Source organism: Crocuta crocuta, unplaced genomic scaffold, assembly GCF_008692635.1.
Source record: "Crocuta crocuta isolate KB4526 unplaced genomic scaffold, BGI_CrCroc_1.0 scaffold62, whole genome shotgun sequence".
NCBI classification, from domain to species: Eukaryota; Metazoa; Chordata; class Mammalia; order Carnivora; family Hyaenidae; genus Crocuta; species Crocuta crocuta.
Window position 1 is genome coordinate 9,273,726 of NW_027529173.1, and position 25,250 is coordinate 9,298,975.

At 36.0% G+C, this 25,250-nt stretch overlaps 1 protein-coding gene across 1 annotated transcript in view; it reads right to left on the reverse strand.

Annotated features, from left to right (window-relative positions):
* Positions 1 to 25,250, reverse strand: part of SCIN (scinderin) — a 75,929-nt gene that overhangs the window by 41,006 nt on the left and 9,673 nt on the right. The window contains exons 3-4 of the mRNA XM_077757630.1: positions 22,448 to 22,609; positions 10,491 to 10,640 (exon numbers count right to left, since the gene is read on the reverse strand). Coding sequence (XP_077613756.1) covers positions 10,491 to 10,640; positions 22,448 to 22,609 — 312 coding nt within the window. The remainder of the gene's footprint in view (positions 1 to 10,490; positions 10,641 to 22,447; positions 22,610 to 25,250) is intronic.

Consider the following 25,250-nt stretch of genomic DNA (forward strand, 5'->3'; position numbering starts at 1 on the left):
TAGTCAGTTAAACAGCGCACTCTTGATTTCAACTCAGGTCATGATCTCAAGGTTCGTGAGTTCAAGCCTGTGTCAGGCTTTGTGCTGGTAGTGCACGGCTTGCTTGAGATTCTCTCTCCCTCTCTCTTTGCCCCTCCCTGCTCTTTCTCTCTCTCAAAATAAATAAATAGACTTAAAATAAATTTTAAGTAAACATTTAAAAAATTAATATTACTGTTAATAATCATTAGTATATAATTAAAAAACTAATTTACAAAATAAATGCCAAGAAATTATGACTCACTAAATCTTAGAGATCTGGTTCTTTGATATCTGAGTTTGGTTAATTCTTAGCACAAGGGATAAGATGAAACTGACCTAAAACTGTTGAAAGAAAATAGTCTTAATGTTAGTTTTTTTCATTATATATGATCACTAATATCATAACAAACACAAGGAATGATATAAATACAGAAAATGAAACCTGCCATTCTAGTTCAATATTTATATTAGTTTATTGATGCAGATATAGACTGCACGGGATACGATCTAACCTTCCATATAACCCATCTGTCCTAGAATTATACTATCTTATTTATAGCTTCTATCACACTAGCCTCCACTTCAGCTGCAAACGAAAGGAGAAATTACCTCCTTCAAAAGTGATTGCCAAGTGCTATTAATTTGAGTTCATTATACAAAACAGACACTTGATCAATAAGGTCACAAGTCTTCATATTGACCTTTAGTGTGACAAAGTGGAAGACTATTTGAAATATTATATTGCAGCATATGGTTAACTACACTATTGCTCTATTTCTTAGTGACTGAGCCACCCAGGTATCCACTGTTGCTGTATTTCTTATCTTTGTTCAGAATATTTCACCTCCCCACACTGGATGAATTGAGTACCTGAATTAAATGAGACCTGAACTTAATACTAGAATCCAAATAAAAGACTCATTAAAATAAATGGCAATGATGAATGTAGCCTTGAGCAGTACCTGGCACATAGTGTACTATCAATAAATGGTAAATAAAAATAGCTATAGCGAAAAAAAAAAAAAAAGCTATAGCAACCATAGTGTTCTTGAAAGTATTATAACGCTGTGGTATATGCTATTTGTTACTATAATTCTTTTATATATACGTACATATAATTTATTGTCAAGTTAGCTAACATACAGTGTATACAGTGTGGCACTTGGTTTTGGGGGTAGATTCCCATGATTCATCACTTACATACAACACCCAGTGCTCATCCCAGCAAGCTCCCTCCTCAGTGTCTATCACCCATTTTGGGATGTGAATATGTATTTGAGTATTATGGCTAATAAGCAAAATGGAAAAAATGATTCAGTTATAATGCAACAGAGAGAAGAAAAGGAAAGCTTCCCATTTGAGGGTACCTTTGATATTTCTTTCTCTCTACTCAGGACTAAACTAGAGAGAGTGGCAAATATTTTGGATCATAGTAAGTTAAAAATCTTTGGATGGTTAAGCCCATAAATGGACCTCCTCTTTCCACATGGCTCTCATTATAAAGTTATTTCAGACAATGAGTACTGATGAACTCCTATGTGCCAGACACCATGCTATAAGAATGGGAAATTACAAAATATTTAAGACATTGTTCAATTTCCCAAGAATTTACAAAAAGACCATAGAAAATAATGGAAGGATAAAAAAAGGAAGCTAAAGTTACTTGGACAGCACTCAGGAAGTGTTTACCTGACAAAACCTTTGTCTCTTCGTGTCAAAGTGTTTACTTCGTCTATTGACCAAATTAATATCTAAGGCAACTCAAATTTCCACCCTTACAAAGTACGGAGTTGTGAAAAACAATGAAATCAATAAGAGGGGAACAGAAAATAGTTTACTAAGTGATGGGGGTGCTATTACACTCCCACAAAACAACTTTATGTCTTATATTTAAGGAGCCCAAAATATCTATGTTTGTTCCCAGATGCTAAAAAGCAATGTGATTTTTATGTATTATTATTTTTCTCTGAATTTTCAGACCCTTTAAAAAATACTATATACTCATTGTTCCAAAATGGTCATGAGGGGAATTTTCAAAGCAGCTCCCTATTTCTTTCCTTTTTTTTTTTTTTTTAATGTTTGCTTAATTTTGAGAGAGAGAGAGAGAGAGAATGCGAGCAGGGGAGGGACAGAGAGAGTGAGACATGGAATCCAAAGCAGGCTTCAGGCTCTGAGCTGTCAGCACAGAACCCAACATGGGGTTCGAACTCACAAGCTGTGAGATCATGGCCTGAGCCGAAGTTGGACGCTTAACTGACAGAGCCACCCAGGAACCCCCTTTTTTTTAATGTTTATTTATTTATTTTTGAGAGAGAGAGGGACAGACAGACAGACAGACAGAAAGAGGCAGGGAGAGAGGGAGAGAAAGAATCCCAAGCAGACTCCACACTACCAGCACAAAGCCCAACATGGGACTCAATCTCATGAACCAGGAGATGTTGACCTGAGCTGGAATCAAGTGTCAGATGCTCAACTGACTGAGCCACCCAGGTGCCCCTACCTCCCTATTTCTATTTTTGGTATCATTTGCTACTCTTCTAAAGGTAAATGGGGACTGATTTATCTAATTAAAGATCATCCCCAGAAAATAGCTTCTCCCACTTTCTATAGCAACATTTTCAAAATGATCATGCTTGATTTAAATATTCAATATTTTAAAGACTAAATTTTGATCCCATGGAAATTCAATAAACACAACATTATGCTATGAAACAAACATTTCCACAGAGAAACTTTAAAAAATTTTTTATGTTTTATTTATTTTTGAGAGACAGAGAGAGAGAGACGGTGCAAGCAGGGGAGAGTCAGAGAGAGAGGGGGAGACACAGAATCTGAAGAGAGGCTCCAGGCTCTGAGCTGTCAGCACAGAGCCCAATGTGGGGCTTGAACCCATGAACCACGAGATCATGACCTGAGCTGAAGTCGGATGCTTAACCGACTGAGCAACCCATGCGCCCCTCCACAGAGAAACTTTCACAGAATTCTAAATTTCCAAATTTCCAAAAATTTCCAACTTTTTTCTTTCTTAATCTTGACTTTGCATGGTACAATGTATGACTATTCCAATGCTCAGGTTATTAGATGTTCAAAATCGCTCCCAGTTTTGCTTTTCTATAAATTTAGATTATATAAGAACTTAGGAAGCATTAATAATGTGCACAGCCTTTTGATGTTAAGTTTGGGGGAAAAGTAAGACAAATATATTGGGTGATTTCTATACTTCTGTAGTTCCTTGGAGCTCATGGGGCATATTCACTTCTAATCTAGTGATGTTGAGAGGTAGCACCAGGACGGTGGGCCACAACCAAGCAAAGTGGTCAAGGTCAACGGACAGCAGTGCCATGTGCTAGAGAGAGAGAGAAGTGGGGTTTTGTGGTAGCTGGACACTAAGTGGGGAGGTGAACTGACCTGAAAGGAAGGACTCTACAGATTAGAGTATCCAACTACAGCTCCCAAAAACATGCATTTTTATCATAGAATGAAAAGTTTTAGACTCCAGCTACTTCTTTTTTTTAATTAAAAAATTTTTAAAAATGTTTTTTATTTATTTCTGAGAGAGAGAGAGACAGCATGAGCAGGGAGGGGGTCAGAGAGAGAGGGAGACACAGAATCTGAAGCAGGCTCCAGGCTCTGAGCTAGCTGTCAGTACAGAGCCCAACACGGGGCTCGAACCCACAAACCGTGACATCATGACCTGAGCCGAAGTTGGACACTTAACCGACTAAGCCATCCAGGCACCCCTTTTTAAATTTTTTTTAATGTTGATTTATTTTTGAGAGAGAGAGGACAGAGTGAGAGTGGGGGAGGAGCAGAGAGAGACAGAGACACAGAATCTGAAGCAGGCTCCAGGCTCTGAGCTGACAGTGCAGCACCGAATGTGGGACTTGAACCCACGAGCCATGAGATCATGACCTGAGCTGAAGTCAGAGCTTACCCAACTGAGCCACCCGGGCATCCCAAGACACCAGTTACTTATTTCTTAATGTGCTATCCTTTCACCTGAAGTACACGCCACCTACCACATGGGAAGGTATTGCCATCAATATAAACAAGCCCAAGACTCAGCTATTACTTTCCAAAAGGTTAGTTGTTAACTATCCATCTGCAGATAGAAGACTAGAAGAACATATGAATTGTACTTATCAAAATACCAACTGCTCTTCTATAAATGTAGTTGATTTTAAAACATTCAATAGGTCGTCTTTTTCATATCTTCACCAACACTATTACCTAAAACATAGTATCTCTTTTTAGAGATACTACTATCTTTAGAAAACAGAAAAACAAATGTAATGGGTTTCTGGTACCATGCAGTTCACAGTTCATTGTACTAGTTATCCAAATATGAATGATCAAGTAGTTAGAGCTACAGAGGCAACACAGATATAAAGGCAGTGTTGTGTCCTCCCTCAAGGAATTCAGCCTGGCAAATTATAACACATACACTTTATTTTGAAAAATACTTGGGAAAAATAGAACTAAATTTTTACTCTTTGCCCAAATAGACATCTCTAAAGAGTAACTGAAGAAATACTTACACTATTTCACTCTAGATTTTATTTACAAGATACCCAGATGGGCATGTCACACACATCCAATCAACTTATTAAGAGAATGACTGAAAATGTTGTTTTATTTTCAAGTTGTCAACTACGACTTAGAATAAGATGAACACAACCTCCTATTGGGAGATCCTTTGGAGGTTAATCTAGCCTATATGCTATTATCATATAGCCTAAAATACATGAGTTTTATCATGAGAAGGCTTCCAATAATGGTGGTATCCAACCATGCTTTCTGGTATCTGTGGGCCCTCACCATCTGCTCCTACTTTCTGACTTTATCTTAGATCTACTGCATGCTTTTCTTCTCAGACAATAAGATAAGTAATTTCTGAGGTTCATTGGGAACAAACACAGTGCTCTGTAAACACTTATTAACTGAGATGCAACATGATATTCCAATTTTCTTTCTTATTGTCCAGAAGCTGAAAAATGATTGTGCAAGACTTCCCAGGGAGCCTTAGTAATTTTATAAAAGCAAGAAATCTAACAGTTCACCAATATAGCAGATGCTTACAATTTCCTTGTAGCATAGTTACTGCCAGTATTCCACCACTAGTATTTACAATGATTATGGACTTAATATGCTCATTAAATTATATTGAAAAAAAGTCTTTCAAGGTTAGAAAAATTAGTTGATTTCTGTTGTCATTTCAAAAAACTTTTGCCCATTCTACATTCTCTTTTTGATATCTACCAGATGCTGCTTTTTAGAAAATGAGTCTATAAAACAGATGAATTAGCAACCTTAGCAATTTTTCCTCAGGGCACTCTTATAGCTTTCCTCCTAATGTTTAGAGGATGAATAGGACCAGTGAAGAAAGTATGGAACCTTAGGGCCAGTGGCATATTTAATTCTCCTTCACATTCATTGATTGTTTCTTTTCAGGGAAAGAAGAAAGAGAAAGAAAAAAGCTTTACATAATTTATGTGTAGTTTTTCCTGGTAAATACATTTACAGTGATGAAAAAACATGTACAGGGTAAAATGTGATTTTACCTACAGGTTTTAGTTTAGTTCCATGGACAGAATAATTTTCATATTTAGGTAGATGAGTTTTTAAAAGTGCTAAAGAGACAGGAAAGAGGCTGAACATGTACCCTATTTTCCCAGACAGTCTTGTTAATACATGTTGTCTCCTAGTTTTGTCTAATAAGGGACCCCTTAATTACTATCCCAAGTATTTCAGTTGGAATGGTAAATTTATGATCATAAAGTTAAATCATATTAAAATTACATGAATATAATAGTATTAACAGATAGCTAAATATCTAAAAGTAAATTGAATTATTCAAAAAACTCTCAGTAAAAGTATTTCTCACTATTTATTGTGTTGAGCACTTTGATGTGTTATGCATATTTCAAATACTCAGCACCCAGTATGGAATAATGATAAGAGAATCATTTAACTGGTTTATAAGTCCTGGATTTTAAACCATTACTAAACTTCATATAGAGACCTTCAAAGTTTCTGAAGATAAATAAACTTAAAAGAATATCATTAAAAAGGAATCACTTAAAAGGACCATTTTAAAAGATTTTTAGGTTTTTAGAATCCTTTTCTAGCAATATAGTTTCATTAGAGTTTCAGAAAAAGAAATGAAATTCCATTGTCTTCAACAAGGAAACCTTTTGTGTGTGTGTGTGTGTGTGTGTGTGTGTGTGTGTGTAACTTCTGAAGCCTATCAACCCCCTTCTAAAAAAAATGCTTTTTAATTACGTAAAATAAAATGCAAAGTATTACAATGGAAATCTGTTATATTGGGGTACAACTATCAAAATGTATTTTCTGAATGTGATAAAGTAATACGTGAGTAATATATGTTATTTACTCATTAAATAACAATACTGAACAGCAGGTCTAATAACTATCATAATTACCAAGAAGTGATGAACAGCAATGATATTTTAAAATTATCTGCTGGCCATCTGGATGACGAATGGATCAAGAAGATGTGGTTTATCTATACCATGGAATACTACATGGCAATGAGAAACAATGAAATCTGGCCATGTGTAGCAACATGGATGGACCTTGAGGGTGTTATGCTTAGAGAAATAAGTCAGGCAGAGAAGGACAAATATCATATGTTTGCACGTATAGGAGGATTAGGAGGAACTTAATGGAGGACCATGGGGGAGAAGAAGGGGGGAATGGTGGGGGAAAGGGAGAGAGGCAAACCATGAGAGACTCTTGAATGCTGAGAAACAAACTGAGGACTGATGGATGTGGGGGGGAGATGGGCATGGAGGAGGGCACTTGTGGGGATGAGCACTGGGTGTTATATGGAAACCAATTTGACAATAAACTATTTGTAAAAAAATAAATAAATAAAAATAAAAGAAATTGAAACCCCCCCAAAAAAATTATCTGCAATAGCGTAATCTGAAAAGTCACAATGCTGCTTATGCTACTGTTTAGTCAACTATATTTACAACTGGAGAAGGTTTTTATGAAGAGGTTAGTGGAAATAAGGTAATTTTCTCCTAACCAAGTTCATGACCTCTTTGAATTTTATCACTGTGAGTACAATTATAAGAAAGCCTAGAGAGGCACCTGTGTGGCTCAGTTGGTGGAGCGTCCTACTTCAGCGCAGGTCATGATCTTGCAGTTTGTGGGTTTGAGCCCCACATCAGGCTCTGTGCTGACAGCTCAGAGCCTGGGTCCTCCTTCAGATTCTGTGTTCCTCTCTCTTTCTGCCCTTTCTTCTCTCTCTCTCTCTCTCAAAAATAAATAAACGTTAAAAAAAAAGAAAGCCTAGAAAGTCAAACTAGTTTATTATAGGTGCATGATTAATTTATCAAACAACTGTTCATCCTTGTGATCAGGCTACAAAACAACATTTGTAAAAACCAGAAGTCCAACAAATGCTTTTAGAAGGAAAATTCATTTGTAAATGAGACCTGTGAAATATAATGCAGTATATACTGAATGAACTGAATAGAAAGCAAAGTAGGTGTTTTCTAGGATATTTTAAAAACCAAAAAATGAAAATCTATAAGAATAAGACATCACATTTTATATTATGAATTATGTCCCTTTTCTCTAACATTAATATTTTAGAATCAAAGTTATATTTTTACAATTTTTTTCTTCAGGTTTGCACTTCCTTTTAAAATTTAACAGTGTAGGGGCGCCTGGGTGGCTCAGTCAGTTAAGCGTCCGACTTCAGCTCAGGTTATGATCTCATGGCTCATGGGTTCGAGCCCCACATCAGGCTCTATACTGACAGCTAGCTGAGAGCCTGGAGCCTTCCTCAGATTCTTTATCTCTCTCTCTGACCCTCCCCTGCTCACGTTGTCTCTCTCTCTCTCTCTCTCTCAGAAATAAATAAAACATCAAAAATAAATAAATAGAATAAAATTTAACAGTATAATACTTAAGCTTTTTTTTTCTCCCAAAAGTCTGAAACAAATCCAATAAGCAAGTGTATTAAATGTACAGATGCACAGTTCAGGCCCTCAACCTCAGTGGCTTCGCTTCTTGCAACAGAGTAGAAAAGATTTGGTAATTAAACACAGAAACTGCCTAAGAGACAAGGTGGAATGATCCCAAGGGGACCAGAAGCCACCCTGTCCAACCCTTTACTTCACAAATGAGGAACCAGAAACAACAGAGGTTAAAGGACTTGCTTGGGACCCAAGATGACAGGAGAAAAGCTCATCTGAAAGTTAACACAGCACCTCCTCCACTGCTCCACCAGGGCGCATCTTACAGCTGGGTCACACCTACTAAAGCATAATTACTGAAACAAGAGGTTACAATCAAGTAGAAATACATCCAACTTATAAATTTTTGCTTCCAAATATGAAACTTGAAAGACTTAAACGGTGATTACATGTCAGAACAGGGGCCTCTAAAGAATATTAAAAGTTAAAGAAGTTGTGTTTTGAAGAGTTTTCAAAGTCTAATTTATTAGCCATGTTATTATGACTATTCAAAAGCCAGTTAATCCCTAATTCTACTTTGTTTTTTTTAATATCCTTTTTTTCCTGATTATAAAATGAAAACACACATCTATTATAATAAATTTTGAAAATTCAACGACAAAAACAGAAAAAAATTAACAAGCAGTCAAATCCCAAGAGCCAAAGGCAATATTGGCAATACTGGCAATATTTCAGCATATTTCTTTCCAGATATATATGTATATACGAATATATAGCTATATACCTACATATAAACTTATATATTAAGATATTATTATATATAAAATCTTATATCATGCCTTTTCTCTTAGCTTAACCTTGAACATTTTCCCCACTCAATAAAAGTCACTTCTCAAAAATCCCTAACATGAATATCTGTGTTTGGTGGTTATTAAAATAATAAAGTTTGAAGATATTACGATAATAGGGGCACCTGGATGGCACAGTAGGTTAAGCATCCAACTTCAGTTCAGGTCATGATCTAGTAGTTGGTGAGTTCTAGCCCCACACTGGCCTCTGTGATGACAGCTCAGAGCCTGGAGCCTGCTTTCGACTCTGTGTCTCCTTCTCCCTCTGCCCCTCCCCTGCTCATACTCGCTCTCGCCTGCTCTCTCTCTCTCTCTCTCTCTCAAAAATAAATAAACATTAAAAAAGACATTGCAATGATAAAAGTATCTCACGTATAATTTTTGATCGGTGGATTATGGAGACTATTACTACATCAAATAACTCTCATGTATAAAAACACTGTAAATCAAAATTATTAAAAACATGTGTATGGAGGTGCCTGGGTGGCTCAGTCAGTTAAGCGTCCAACTTCAGCTCAGGTTATGATCTCATGGTTCGTGGGTTCGAGCCCCATGTCTGGCTCTGTGCTGACAGCTAGCTCAGAGCCCGGAGCCTGCCTCAGATTCTTTATCTCCCTCTCTCTCTGGCCCTCCCCTGTTCACGCTGCCTCTCTCTCTAAGAAATAAAATAAAACATTTTAAAAAATGTGTATGAGACAGTCATTAGAAAAATTTAGTGTAAATAGCTAAAATCATTGAGGAAAATGTATAATATCCCAGGAAATCAGAAAAATTAAAACTCAAAGAGATACCACCTTTAAATGCAGGAGGATTCAAGACAATATCATAACAGTAAATTTTGATGGGGTTCTGTAAAGTCAAGAAGAAGCAAACATTTGTACAAACATTTTAGTGCATGACTTACCACAGGGGATTCAATAAATAATGTGGATTGAACACATGAGAAACAAGGTACCAATATGTATTAAGACACCTGAATATTACTATACATTTGACCAATAACCGTAAGGGAAAATATAAAATATATACACTTTGGCACTCACTGCAGTTTTCTTAAAGGTGAAAAACTGTTCACAACTATATGTCTAAGACTGCTATAACTGTTAAGTAAATAACATAGGTATAAAGAGCTATGGAGATAATTTTCAAATTAATTGAACAACTATACTAAAATCATAAGTGTCTTGCCTTTAATTCTCAGTTTAAAATAACTGAAGTATTTAAAATATTGGTATATTTAATCTCTTGGAATAAGATTTTGTTTCATTCTTTTAGTATAATAATTAACTTTAAAATTGAAAATATGCCTATATTAAAAAATATATATATTCAGAGGCCCACATGAAGAAACTATTATTTTACTTCCAAAATATATTCCTACAGTCAGTCTCAAAAGAGCTACCCATCTGTCCTGTATGACAGAAGATTAAGTCAGCACATCCTCTGGTGGTCAAACCAAGGGTGAAATAAAACAGTCATGACTTTCTATTTTCTCTGTACCATCACTTAGATAATCTTGATGTTTCCTCTTACCTAACCTTAGCCTAGACCCAGTATTACAGAATTTGCTAAAATTAACACACAAAAACGCGCATGCGCGCGCGCGCACACACACACACACCACACATACAACTTAGAGTGGTAAAACTTTAAAAACAAGTTACAAAACCTTTTGGAGCACTGATGGTTCACTTCCATCTTCCACCACAATTAGCTGTGATCTTCCTTTCCTTTCATTGTCCCGAATGCCAATGGCAACCTGGCTTGCCTTCAGACGCTCATATTTGTTGCACGAGGAACCACACCACTGATAAATTTCCTAAAAGAAAGAGACAGATCTTTTGACCACAGAAATAGGTGGAGGACATTTAGCCCTGTTGTAATACTCATTGTATTAAAAGATATAAAAGATATACAAAAGATACAAAAAATAAAATTAAAATTTTCTATCACAGAAGTATATATGATTTTATACCTCATTCTATATCCTGTTGCTTTTGGTTAGCATTATAACAGCCATTTTTTAAACATAGAAAATATAAGTATACACTCACCAGTCTTTGTATATACCCACTAATTTTAATTTATAAAAGTAAAGTTGTATATATTACTCAAATTTAAAATAATAAATTTACCATAGTTCAGAAAGGTAGTCAAGAATCCGTTATAATAATGTGCTCTTGATTTATAAAAATTGATCTAACACTTCTATAAAGCAACCTAATGAATCTTATCAAGAGCCATAAAAAGAATTAAAACCTTTGACCCAGTCATAACACTATCTGGAATTCACTTGAATAAATTATTCATAAAGATTAGGGAAGACTATGTGTACAAGGGTGTTCACTGCTATGTAATTATATTAGTGAGGCACTGGAAAGACAGTCAATGTTCAGGATAATAGGATATTATATGCTATTAAACAGGATAATAGTTCTATATAATTGTGATCCATTGAAAAAACAGATACTAAATATCAAAGTTAATTTTAACACAGAAATTTATAAAAATAAAAACAGAATGACAGTTTTGATGCATTGTAAAGTAAATAGATTATATTAACTGCAATTTAGATTAAAACATTGTATGTTTTAGACTCAGGTACAGTGTTTAGAAGGTATAGACACAAATGTAAAATAACAATAAAATACCATTTTCTACATTAAATCTGGTTTAATGAAAGAAAGAAAAATGTAATGGTACCTAGGTTTGGTGGGGGTATGAGAATGGGCATGATCACACTCTATTTGGGTTGTATAAACTGACACAATCTTTTTCTGAGGGAAGTTTGGCATTTTATCAAAAAATTATATGTGCCTTTAGGATCAGGAAATTCCATTTCTAGTTATATCACAGAAATATTCAAACATGGTTTCCAAATACAAAGAAACAAACAAAACAAAACAAAAAAGCCACAAATGTCCATCAATAGGAGATGGCTGTGTAGGTGCTCTGCAGATATTGCAGACTATTTCTCAATGGCTAAAAACTGAGGAAAATGTTTAAATACTGACACAGAAAATTATTCAAGTTATACCATCCAGAATAAGATGAAGGCATAGAATAATATAGTTCTATTTAAGTGGAAACATAAACATAAGCTCTGTTTCTGTGTTTTCAGAAAATGACTTTTAAAGATACACAGTTTTACCAGATGGAGAGAGGCATGTATACACAAAAAGAAAGCCTTCAAGTTTTACTGTATCTAAGCTAAAAGAGTTTTTTTTTTCTTTTTTAAAGTCACTCACATTTATTAGGTGCCTATTATAAGCTAGATGCTGGGGAAAGAGAGAAGAATGAGAAAGCTAGCAAGAAGAAATTGATATGTAAACAACTAATGCTAATATATTTGCACTACACTTGGTTTTCAAAAGGGTTCCACATTGGGTTCCTGAAGGCAGTCTTGGAGAGCTGGCTGGCACAGTGTGGAGGCAGACCCCAGTGGCAACACACCAGCCATATGACCCTGTGTTTACAGTTTTTAAAAGAGCACATCGATTAACAACAACAAAATCAAAGAGCGCCCAGGCATTCAGAGAGATTAGCTCTTTTCTCTGGTGATTGAGACATTTTCAGTCCAGAGTCATTTCTTTATTCAAAATTAGTTTACTGATTGGCTAAAATAGGCAGGCTCTCTTCCAGGCCCTGGGGACCCAACTTTGAATCACAAAGGCTTGGGACAAATTCTCTAATTCCTCACCCAACAATGTTCCTGATTCACCTGTTCCATATTCCTCTTCAAGAATAAAATACACGTTTTAGGAATTCAAGCCTTTATAAGAAATAAAATACAGAAGACTATGCCTTACAATTCCTTTCACTCTAAAATCTGAACTAGTCAACGTAGTCAAGGAGCATTTCTTCATTGTTTTTAAAGGACTGGTACACTGCTATTGTTTCTTCTCTAATTTCTTTTCTACAGCTAGATATCAGAATTTGAGACTCACATTTGGAGTCAATTTAAATACCATGCCCAGGTCATCAGTTAACAGAGTGAAAACAAATGGTCCCCAACAATTAGTCAGTGTCTATCACTGAGCATTAAAATCAGATGGTGGGGAAGGAACGGTGATTTTTAAAAATACAGATACCTGAGCAATAACCTCTCAGGTGTGTTCTGGTCTGCCCTATTTTCTGAACACACCTCAGATGGTTGTAGCATTCAGCTCAGTGCTGCTGGGTGCCTTAGCACAGTGCACCTAGCAGGCATTTACAAAGAATCTGCAACATCTAATTACCCAGTGTAGCCAAGCAGGCTTCTCTGCTACGTGCACCTAGCCTCTTGACTCAGATTTTTGTTCTATGCTATTCCATGAGGCTTTGCAAGTGATTCTTTTCTCAGTACGTCTGAGAAAACAAACTTCCAATATTTACATTACAGAGAAATATAGGATGTAGATCAGAAGATCAGATCTGTGGATTTCTCAGACTTAGGAACTTTCCCTACTGACTTGCTCTACATTTATATAATTGTCCAACAGGTGTTTATGTTCTCCCTACCTTCAAAGAGGTAATATAAAATCACGCTAGATTTTATTAGCTTCTGTAAAGCATTATGGAAGCTTGGTAAAATGTGTTTAGAAATGAATTATAGATAATAATTTAATTATTATTTAATGTAGAATTTTACAATATTCCATGAAACCAAAATATTTTCTATGATATTACCTTGGGCTGGGAGTTTCTATGTGTAGTATCAGTTCACAGATAAATTTAGATATAGAGAACATTCTTCACCATTACTGATAGACCTCAGTTTCCACTTTTAAAATAGCAAAAAGAATAAAGCTTAATATACCACAATCCATGATGTCAAGATCTACTACAAAGCTACAGTAATCAAAACAATATGGTGCAAGTTCAAAAACAGACACTTAGAACAGAGAATTCAGAAATACACCCATGCCTATACAGTCAATTAATCTATGGCAAAGGAGGCAAGCATATATAATGGAGAAAAGACAGTCTCTTCAACATATGGTGTTGGGAAAACTGGACAACTACATGAAATTGAGTGAAACTAGACCACTTTCTTTCACCACACACAAAAATAAACTCAAAACAGATTAAAGACCTAAATGTAAGATCTGAAACCATGAAATTCCTTAAGGAAATCATAGGCAGTAATCTCTTGGACATTGGCCCTAGCAACCTTTTTCTGGATGTGTCTCCTCAGGAAAGGGAAACAAAAATGAAAACAAATAATTGAGTTGACATCAAGGTAAAAAGCTTCTGTACAGTGAAGGAAACTATCAACATAATGAAAAGGCAAACTACTGAATAGGAGAAAATATTTGCAAATGATATATCCAATAAGGGGTTAATATCCAAAATATATAAAGAACTCATACAACTCAACACCAGCAAAACAAAACAAAAAACAAATAATCTGATTTTTTAAAAATGGGCAAAGCACCTGAATAGACATGTTTTCAAAGACATACAGACAGATGTCCAACAGACACAGGAAAACATACTCAACATCACTCATCAACAGAGAAAGGCACATCAAAACTACAATGAGATATCCCCTTACCCCTGTCAGAATGGCTAGAATCAAAAAGACAAGAAATAACAAGTGTTGGCGAGGATGTGGAGAAAAGGGAACCCTTATGCACTGTTGATAGGAATGTAAATTGGTGCAACCACTGTGGAAAACAATATGGACGTTCTCAAAAAATTAAAAAGAGAACTACCCTATAATCCATGAATTCCACTGTTGGGTATTTACCCAAAGAAAATGAAAACACTAGCTTGAAAAAATATATGCACTCCATGTTCACTACAACATTATTTATCATAGCCAAGCTGTGTAAGCAGCCTAAGAATTCACTGATAAATGAATGGATAAAGAAGACACACACACACACACACACACACACACACACACACACCCAATATTACTCAGGCATGAAAAATAATAGGATTATACCATTTGTGACAACATAGATAGGCCTAAAGGGTAATATGGTAAGTAAAATAAGTCAGAGAAAGACAAATATCAGTATTTCACTTAAATGTGGAATCTAGAAAATAAAATAGACAAACAAAAACCCAGAAACAGAATCATAACTACAGAGGACAAACTAGTGGTTGCCAGAGGGGAGAAGGGTGGATGAAATAGGTTATGGGGATTAAGAGATACAAACTTCCAGTTGTAAGATAAATAAGTCACAGGGAAGAAAAGTGCAGCATAAAAAGTATAATCAATAACACTGTAATCGTATTATATGGTGACAGATGGTAACCACACTTATTGTGGTGAATGCTATGTAATGTATGGAACTGTCAAATTACTATGTTGTACACCTAAAACTAATATAATATTGTATGTCAACCATACTTCAATAAAAAAATTTTAATAGTGAAATCTTATTTAGGAAATGCTCGTAAAAATAACAAAACATTTAAAAGTAGAATTTTCCTTTTCACTCAAGATAACCCAATCACTAAAGAACTCAAGATGACCAAATCACAAAAAGAAAATTTCTTATTGGGCATGAAAATAAATGCTTTGTGTTATGCTTATTCTTTTATTATTTATTTTGTGCTATTTCTATAAAAGTGAGATTATCTTATTTACTAGACTTAATTTTCCATGGTTAATTGAGACATGAAATACAATAAAATGTACACTATGCTTATAAATTGCCAAAAGCCAGAATTGTTTAAAGAGTTAAATTAATTAAAAAATCCTTTTCTTTCAAAGTGGCTTAAGTTTTTCAGCAAAATAGATTTCATATGATCATGGCAGCAACGTGTTAAAACATCCTTTACATTTTAAACGAAAATCTATTTAAATTTTAAACAGAATTTTAGCAATCTGTTAAATTTGAGCAATTTAAATGCCATTATGGGTGGATGATGTGTTTAGGACGTCTCATTTTAACAAAGCTCTACTGTGCTGAAATAAATGTGTGCAGTACTATTAATAAGTTGTGCTGACAACACTTACTTTATTCAGAAGTATTGGTTAAGACCACTTCACCACTCTGTGCACAAGGAAACTCTGTACTCAACTGGCCTTGTGCTTGAAAGATTCTCCTATAATTTTACTCACGCTGATTTTTGGAAACAGTAAGCTAAAATAAAAACCCAAGAATGCTACACAGAGCTAAAAAAAAATCCCTGAACTGATGTAATAGGTTGATATGTATTACTACAATAAAAAGTTTTCACTGTAATTTAAATTGTTCTATTTATAATATTTTAATGGGATTTATATAAAAAGCCCGTTGTAAATCTGATTTAAGTAGACTAAACATTGAAAATTACAAAGCAAGCACGGTTTCAGAGGCAACTATTTACCCTCTAGGATCCTAAGGAATTTGACAATTCAACACTAAATGTTACACTTCTTTGGGTGAAGGGACATAAAGCCAACCCCTTGTCAATATGGAAGCAAGCATCCATTTGCTTCAGAATGAAAAGCGCTTAAATTCTGGCCAATATTTGCTGAGGTACATATTACTCATGAACACTTTATAGCTGAAATTTGTAAAATTATAATTAACTCTTAATATACAAACTATTAAAGGAAAATAACATTACTCTGGATAACTGGAAAAGTACATAAGAGAGTAAAGATAAATCTGTTACAGGCAATTCGTCTGGACCACCAATAAGAAGAAATAAAAGCAAGTGAGTGAAATTTATGGAAACAACCACACTGAGGACAAACTAGAAGTTTCCAAAATTTCCTTTAAACGCCGTGGTCAGAGCTAACATAACATCAAAGTTCAGTCAAACCTCATTTGAGAACAGGAAATAAGAGCAGAAAAAAAACAATGCTTAATGATGCCCTTGAAGGGAAACAAGATTTCAGAAGCTGAGTTTAAGGAGCACCCACAATAGCCCATGTGATATTGACTCATAACAGGCAAAGAATTCAGCACAGACTTGTTATTCTTTTGTCTTTTTCTAAGCTTTTTATTCTAAATATATCTATGATTTTTATAAAAGGAGAAGAGGGGCCAGACCTCTTCCTTTCCCTTGCCTCTACTGGCTTTATTTTTACTGTGTGTAGTTTTCCATTAGATCTAGTTAACCAAATATAAAAGTTCATTCAGATATCCCTTTCTGCTAGAGGCTCTCTAAGAATAACTTCAACATGCTAATGGCTTGCGGAATACCTCCTCTTTTTATTCCAAAACTTTAAACCATGACTTTCTAATTTTTTTTTAGCTTTTGGACGAACAAGTGTTTACTTACATCCTATTTTGTTGTTGTTCAAAGCCAAGCCAACCCAATAGGATTCACTGACACATATGTGTATTTTTAAAAACAGCTCTGATTGAAGAATGGAAGATGAATGGAGTGTGTATGCATGGCCACTAAAGGCTTGGTGACCAGAAAGGAAGGGATTGCATATGAACTAGGGCACAGAAATGGTGACAGAGAACAACTGAGGAATACCTAAAAGGTGAAAGCCTATAGGACTGGTGAACAATGCCCTTTGGATGTTGCTGCAAGACCAGGAGAGGGGGACATGACTTGGGCCCTTCTTGCTTGGCTGCTGTTAGTGAGGTCACCAGGTGACAGCTTTGGGAGCACTGCTTTCACAGTGATAGTGGGAGGTGGTGAAATTATGTTCTCTATACTCTTCAGGGTACTTGGCAAATCAAAGAAGTTTTATAGTCCCTTTTCATCAAAATTTCTGCCAGCCATGTAAGTTGGTGACTTAACTATTTTAACTATTTTTAACTGATTTACTGGTTTTTCAGATACATAACCCTGAATTTTCCAGCACCTTCAGACATTTTCCATATTGAAATGTTTCTCAACATGAACTGTACAATAAAATGACCCGGATTGAGGCCCAAAAACTACTTATACCCAATTCCATCCCAAAACTTTAAAATCAAAAATTTCAGGGGTCAGATCACACAGTCATCAGTACTTTAAAAACGTATTCCTAGTGATGGAGCAACTGGGTGGCTCAGTCAGTTAAGCGTCCAGCTTTGGCTCAGGTCATGATCTCACGGCTAGTGAGTTCAAGCCTAGCTGTCAGGCTCTGTGCTGACAGCTCACAGCCTGGAGCCTGCTAAGGATTCTGTGTCTCCCTATGTCTCTGCATCTCGCCTTCTCACAGTCTCTGTCTCTCTCAAAAATATAGAAACATTTGAAACAATGAAAAAAATCTCTAGTGATCCTAATGTGAAACTGTGGGAATTAAAACATAAATCCCAATACCTTGGAGTTGTCTCTCTCAGTGCCCTTGTAACGTGTCTGTCTGCATTCCAGCACTTCTCACCTTCTACCTTGTCATACTCCAAGCTGTGTATGTGTCTGTGCCTCTCACCATTTGAGAGCACCTGAAGGTCAAAGGTTAGCTGGTTTTCACCTTTACTTTACTTAGGTATCCAGCACACACTAAGTGTACAATAACTATCATTCATCCCTCTTTTGTTGCGGGGTAAATTTTTAGAGACTTAACATTAGGTTTATCTTTCCCATTATCTTCTCTTGCTGCCTCAAGGGTTTTCCCTTATCAGTCTAGTGGAATGCATTACTTTTGGGTAAGGACAAATTTATCCAGAACAAAGATTTTGTCTAGTTTTTTTTTGTTCTAAAATAAACATTTTTAAGTCATAGCAGACACAAAAGTCTGAAAACCAACATAGGTTTAATTTAAAAGAGCCTTGATTTTGTAAAAGTTCTCTAAAGGAAGGAGTGAGGATGCAGCAATTTATAGAAATTTGGTTTTGTACAGCAAGAACCAGAGTCTTGGCCTGAGGGGCTAGAGTGTACTGCAGGAACCACAGAGTAGGCAGCACTGTGAAATAGTGTCAGAATGATCTGTCAGGTCCAAAGACAGATACGTAGATGACAGGAAATTTGATCAGATACAATGAATCTTTGAGAAGAGCTCAGTACATTCTCCTCCAACACATTTGTCATTTATTCATCCATGATCCTGAGCATTAGAGTAGAAACACCTGTGGGCAGTGTCCAGGCAATCAGACCAATGGCTACTGACTCACTGTGGGTACAGTGTCCCCACAACTGCCTGTGGTATGGAAAAAATAAGGCAGAATTCCTGAAGAGCTACTGGAATGGCTGAAAAAACCAGAAAGGGTCTTGCAGTGGATATGTGGGCATATCAGAAGACCAAATAAGGCCATGGATGTTTTCCAGCAAAAATCTTTGGACAGAGGCCAAAGCCCAAAGCCTAAAGCCCAAAGCTCAAGAATGAATGAAAGGACTGAGACTCAATAAATGACAGAGAGGAGTGAGGGCTAAAGCCTGCAAACCAGACTCATTTCCATTCTTAACCTGGTCTCCCATCCCCAGTCCATAATATCACACACGCATCCCTTGTACTTGACAGATGGAAAAGGGGATACGTGAGTTAAGTATGATTTGCTTTAATGATAAACAAAGCTCACCTTAATAGGGCAAGATTATTTTATTTTTAACCCTTCTGTAGCAATAGAAGCTTAACTCTAAAGTCAAGTTGAGCCACAGTGAAAAAAGAGAATTATATCTCTATATACATGACTGCATGAGACTATACGCTCTATGTTGGACAGACATACATTTGTTGAAACATCTGCTGAGTGACTTTAAGTTCTGGGCTTTATACTATGGACAAAGTGAGTGAGTAAGGCTAATAAGGACAGGCAGCATGGAAAATTCTCAAGGCAACTCTGCAAGGTAATAAGAAATATGAGATAAAAACTTGCCTAATTCTACAGGAGTGCGATGTGGGACAGGGGACGAAGGGAAGTCAAGGAACACATTATAAAGAAGCAGTATCAGAGTTAAATATTTAAGGAGGAGATGATAATGGGATGCTGACCAAAGAAAAGTGTTGCAGAGGAAAAGTGGATTCTAGGCAAATGAAACAGTATGTGTAAAAGAAAAAGCATGGTGACTTGAGGGGAAATCTCATGCTCAGGGCAATGAGACAGTACCATGATGATGAAGAGCATGGGAAGGATTCAGGAGACACTTAGGAGGTAGAAGAGAGTAGACCTAGTGGTTGACTGAATGTGCAGCCCCTGGGAGAAGTCATCTGGATGACTTCTGGATTTGGGGTTGGAGGTCTGAATGACTGGTAGCTCCATTCAACATGATAAGAACAATAAGATATGAAATCATTTTGGAATCAGAGGGTAAATTTGTGGGTTTCATTTTTAGACTTGTCCAGTTTGAGGTTCTTGTGATACACACAAGAAATATCTGGGAGGTAGTGTGAAATACTGACATAGAGATTAGTCAAGAGGTCCAAGGGAGATCATAAAATTGAGATTTACCAATGGGTGAGTAGTTGAAGCTTTGGGTGAGGATATGTTTGTTTAGTAAGAATGAATAAAGAGACAATGATCAAAAGTAGAATCCTTAAAAAAATAAAAAAGACTTGAAGGGGTGAGCACACCAGGAAAAGAAGGATGAGAAAAAAATGGCTTAAAAGGGAAGAGAAGAAGGGAGTCAGGGGAGGAGTGACGCTGAAGCAGAAGGGGTTGATCAACAGTGTCAACTGCAGCACAGGAATGGAGTGTGTAATGTGCAAAATGTCCACTAGATTCAGCAGAAGGCATTATTACCCATAAGATGAACAGATTCAGAGAAATGGTGGGAGTCAAAGTCAGGAAGTGTGGGTTGCAGACCAACTGATAAATGAGGAAGTGAAGATTGACGTTTCAAAGGAGCAGGAGGGAACAATGAGGGGGCGAGAGGTTATAAATAGCAAGGTGAGTGGGGCAAAGCTGCATAACTGACCAAACAAGTTAACAAGGAAACAGAACATGCCCAACAGCACAATTAGTAACTCACCACAGAAATTCCTCCTCCTGTGAAATCCAACTCTCCCCTAGTGGCTGACTCTGACACATATTTCTGAAAGAGCTCCAGATCCCAAGCTTTAGGAATAAGGACTTTTTTTCATTATCATCCGCCTTCTGTAGTTACTGATGGCTTTGTTGCAATATATCTAGGTGTGATTTTATTAGGTCATTTCCACAACTACCTCAGCTACCTCACAGCTTTAAAAATAGTGGGGAAATGATGATTAATAAATTCACCAACATTAACATTTGGAGAGTTCAAAAGCACCTCTCCAAAGATTCAGTACATTCCAGGTTCCTAAAATCTAGCCATGTTCCATATTATTTTATGAAAACACATTGAATATAACATAGTTGATTTAAATTATCTTCTAAAATGTCAATGATTTTAACTTCAAAGTGATTAAATGGGTCATTTTACAATCTCATGCTTTTAATCAAGGTGGTTTAAACTGTCATATCAAGGAAATATTTACTGTAGTCCCACATCCTATAATAGCAAATGTTTCTAAGGTATATGGCATATCATATTAATGATAGTGATTATTTATCAAAAAGGTTGGCTTCCCTCAAACACAATCAAAATACAGGATTTAGGTTATATCCATAACCTTAGTCTTGACCAGGTGGCTCTAGTTAGATGAGAGCTTTAGATGTCTAACCTATATTTTTTCATACTTGTATAATAAAACAAACTTGAAGAAAATGCACTGGCTTCTTTTTGTGCTAATTCAGAAAGCGGCTATGAAATTGTGAACTCAATTACACCTATTAAAATATTGTAATAGAGAAAAATTTGTTCTGATGTGCTTCTTAGTTGACTGTGACACACCCCAAAAATAAAGTCTCCAAGGTAATTGCAAGATCTTATCACCGTTTAGAAATTGTTGGCAAAACACCAACTGGTTAAAGGTTAGTAACATAAAAAGAGATCATGTGAGTAAAAGAGTGTATGTAGTACTCCAATGCTTGTTTCCTACCAGGGTATCCCTTTGGGATGTAGAATATTTCTATAAATAAGAGATAATCCAACCCAACTACCTCTACAACAGAGTTACTCCAAATGTCTCTAACCAGGCATGAAAGCAAGAGATAACTTGAAAGTCATTAAAGGTAATTAACTATATAAAAAAATATAATTTACTAATAAACAGATAAATGTCCTTGAATCTCCTAATACAGGCTCTGCCCCTATTTTATGAGCCTGGAGTCCTTGCAATAATACTGCTTTTTAAGATAACACTGATTAATAAGTATACATGAACTTAGAGGAGCCTCTCTTCCTGGAAGAAAATGTAAGTCAGATACTGCCCATTCCATTAAGATGATACTTGATATTTGTACTTGTGCCTTTTAACAACCTTAAAATAATTAAAAAGTGTGAAATAATATGGTGTACTGTATGTGTGATATATATACTATAATACCTCCTAAAAACACCGCAGGCAGATGAACTCATTCTGTGTCCATTTGAAATTCTAGAACCTTTGCTTTCCGGGGAAATCAATTTTCGCTTCACATAATGTTTTCCCACACCCAATTAAGGACAGAAATAATTAGCGGAAGCTCTGTTCAGACACAAGGGTAAATCTATTAAAAATTACTCAATGCGTGTTCTATGGTAGGAAGAACTAAATCACTACCCCATTCTAAACCTATCAAAGAAAATAAAACTTTAAATACTTGCCAATTCGTCATATGATATGATTGCCTCTCTCATAAACATGACCTCTTTCTAGTGTGTAGAAAAGGGGATTATCTTCCATGGCAGGTATGTTGGATTTGATTTTAAGACAATTCGCTTTCCTTTAGTAGACTGCATGTGTATATGACTTACCGTGCCAAGGTCAATGATGAAGCAGTCACCCTTGTTGAAACTGTCCCAGCTAAGGGGAACTTCTGTGGCCCTGACCACTCTCCGGCCCTTCACATGCAGGAGCCTCTGAGCAGACAGGTCATTTGTGAGAACGTGATTTAGCCCAGATGCCACACCTCCAGCCTGATCAGTGGGAGGAAAACAGAAAACAAAACAAAAACAGATGAGGCTTCTAACTAAATACAAAAACATAAAACCACAGGTGTACAAGCCAAAACTGCCTGCCAGGCCAATATAAAACAGCCACCTATAAGCATGTGAAAAATTAAGTACGCAGAAGAGAATGACTTGGCAAATCAACACTTTTTTAAGGCCTTTTGTCTTTCCTGTTTTAACCTTTCAATTTAACACTGCAAGTATTTACTCAAAACCTTCAGTGCATGAAACCTGTTACATAAATGAAAGGAAGCAGAAGCTCTTGTCCTTTGGGAACTAATGATTCTCAAATCACTGAGTGAGAAGACAGATAAAACATCAGGGAAGGAGACAGGAGAATCGGGGACAGTCAGAGATAACAGGACCAACACAGGAGAGAACTAGACACCCCAAAATTCCCATGTCACACACAGTGTTAGGACAGAAAGGGGAGTTGAGTGCTGGCCAGGTATGGGAGGATCCAACTTATGGTCTTTGTTACAACATTATTAAAAAAATCTTTGCTCCTTTTATTCCTGGAAATTCAGGCCTGAGTATTTATACCCTAAATTTGGTTGCACATCCCAAAACAAAATAAAACTATATTCAATTAAAAAATATTAAAAGAGGGGCGCCTGGGTGGCTCAGTCGGTTAAGCATCCGACTTCGGCTCAGGTCAAGATCTCACAGTTCGTGGGTTCGAGCCCCATATCGGGCTCTGTGCTGGCAGCTCAGAGCCTAGAGCCTGTTTCCAATTCTGAATCTCCCTCTCTCTCTGCCCCTCCCTCACTCATGCTCTGTCTCTCTCTGTCTCAAAAATAAATAAACTATACAAAATTTTTTTTTAAATGTTAAAAGATTGGAGCTCCTGGGTGGCTCATTCACTTAAGCATCTGACCTCAACTCAGGTCATTATCTCACAGTTTGCAAATTCGAGCCAGGGGTCAGGCTCTGTGCTGACAGCTCAGAGCCTGGAGCCTGCTTTGGATTCTGTCTCCGTCTCTCTCTGCCCCTCCCCTTCTCGTACTCTGCCTCTCTCAAAAATAAATAAACATTAAAAAAATTTAAATAAAGTATGTTAACAAAAATAATTAACCATATCAAATACATCTTCTTACATTATTTGAAATCAACTTTTAACTTTTCTTTTTTTCTATAATGTTAGAAACAATAATCTTTATTTATTTCCTTAATTATGAGGCAACGTGCATAATAAATATGGAGTGTAAGAAAATCACTTTTATTGCTCAAAGCCTCCTACAATAATATGGTAAGAAAATTAGCAGTATAGGAAACCTGTAAAATAATCCAATTTTCAAATTTATTACATAAATATACACAGTAAATTCAAAAAAACAAGTTAAGCTGCCTATGTAATCATCAGCACATTCTTGAAATATCCACTGAGTTTAAATTTTCACCATTCTCCAGGAAAAGACCCTCGTGAATAGAAAGGTTTTATTACTATGGGCTAAATTCTGACTTTGAGACCATTGTAACCACAAATTTTAGGAAACACGTAATAATTCCTCAGCCCATAATTTTACAAAAAATACCATAAATGAACAAAGTATTATACAATAAAAATAAATACAAGTTTTCATCTATATACTACTGTTCTTGGTCATTTCACATTTTTTTAATATGAAGACTTTATTTTTTAGAGTAGTTTAAGTGTAGCAGAAAAGCTGAGGGGAAGGTTCAGAAATTTTCCATATATCCCTGACCCGACATGCATATCCTCCCCCATTATCAGTATTCCTCACCAGAGTGTTAAATTTGTTACCATTGACGAACCTATAATGACATATTATAATGACACATTATTATTAAGGACCCAAAGTCCTTAATTTAGGTTACACTTCACTTGTGCATTCTTTCAATGTGAACAATGTATAATGATGTGTGTCATTTTGCTTTTTTAAAAATAAATACATTATGGTCTGAAAAACAGTGTAAAAACACTGTGATCTGAGAAAAGTTATAAAATACAAAACAGACTTAGACCGAGGATACTTACATAGCATTTAGGCTAGTGTCATATAGTGAATCAACAGACTGCTAACAGTCTGAACACTTAACATTATTTTAAAAATTATTTTTTTTAATATTTGATGTGAAAAAGGCACAAAAAGGAAAACTGTAAGTTACATATGTGCTTGTATTTGATAGTAAGTGCTTCTGGAATAGTGTTTGAATTAACCCTAGAAACTCCCAGTCTCTTTCTACCTTCACAAGGCAGAATGAAAGCAAGGTGCATGATCCTCTAAATCAGTGGCACCATAAAAAGTTTTGCTGACTGACGGATGTTTCATGGTCACTATTACAATCATGGCTGAGCTGGGTCTTGGTCTTGTTCAGCTTGGGAAAGGTGTGATTCACCAGAGATTTAATATAAGGGAGTAGTGGTAAATAATAGTTATCTATAATGCCTTCCCCAACCTGCTTAAAAACCTCATAAAGAAAAAAAAAAACTCACATCATTTAAATGACATGAGAAGATGGTCTTAATGTTGCCTAGCTCAATCTTTACATTATACATGGCAACTAAATATGACTGTTGTTGGCTTGGTAAGGGTAGGCTTTGCCAAACTGTGCCCATTCCAAACAGACACAATACCCTGTTGCA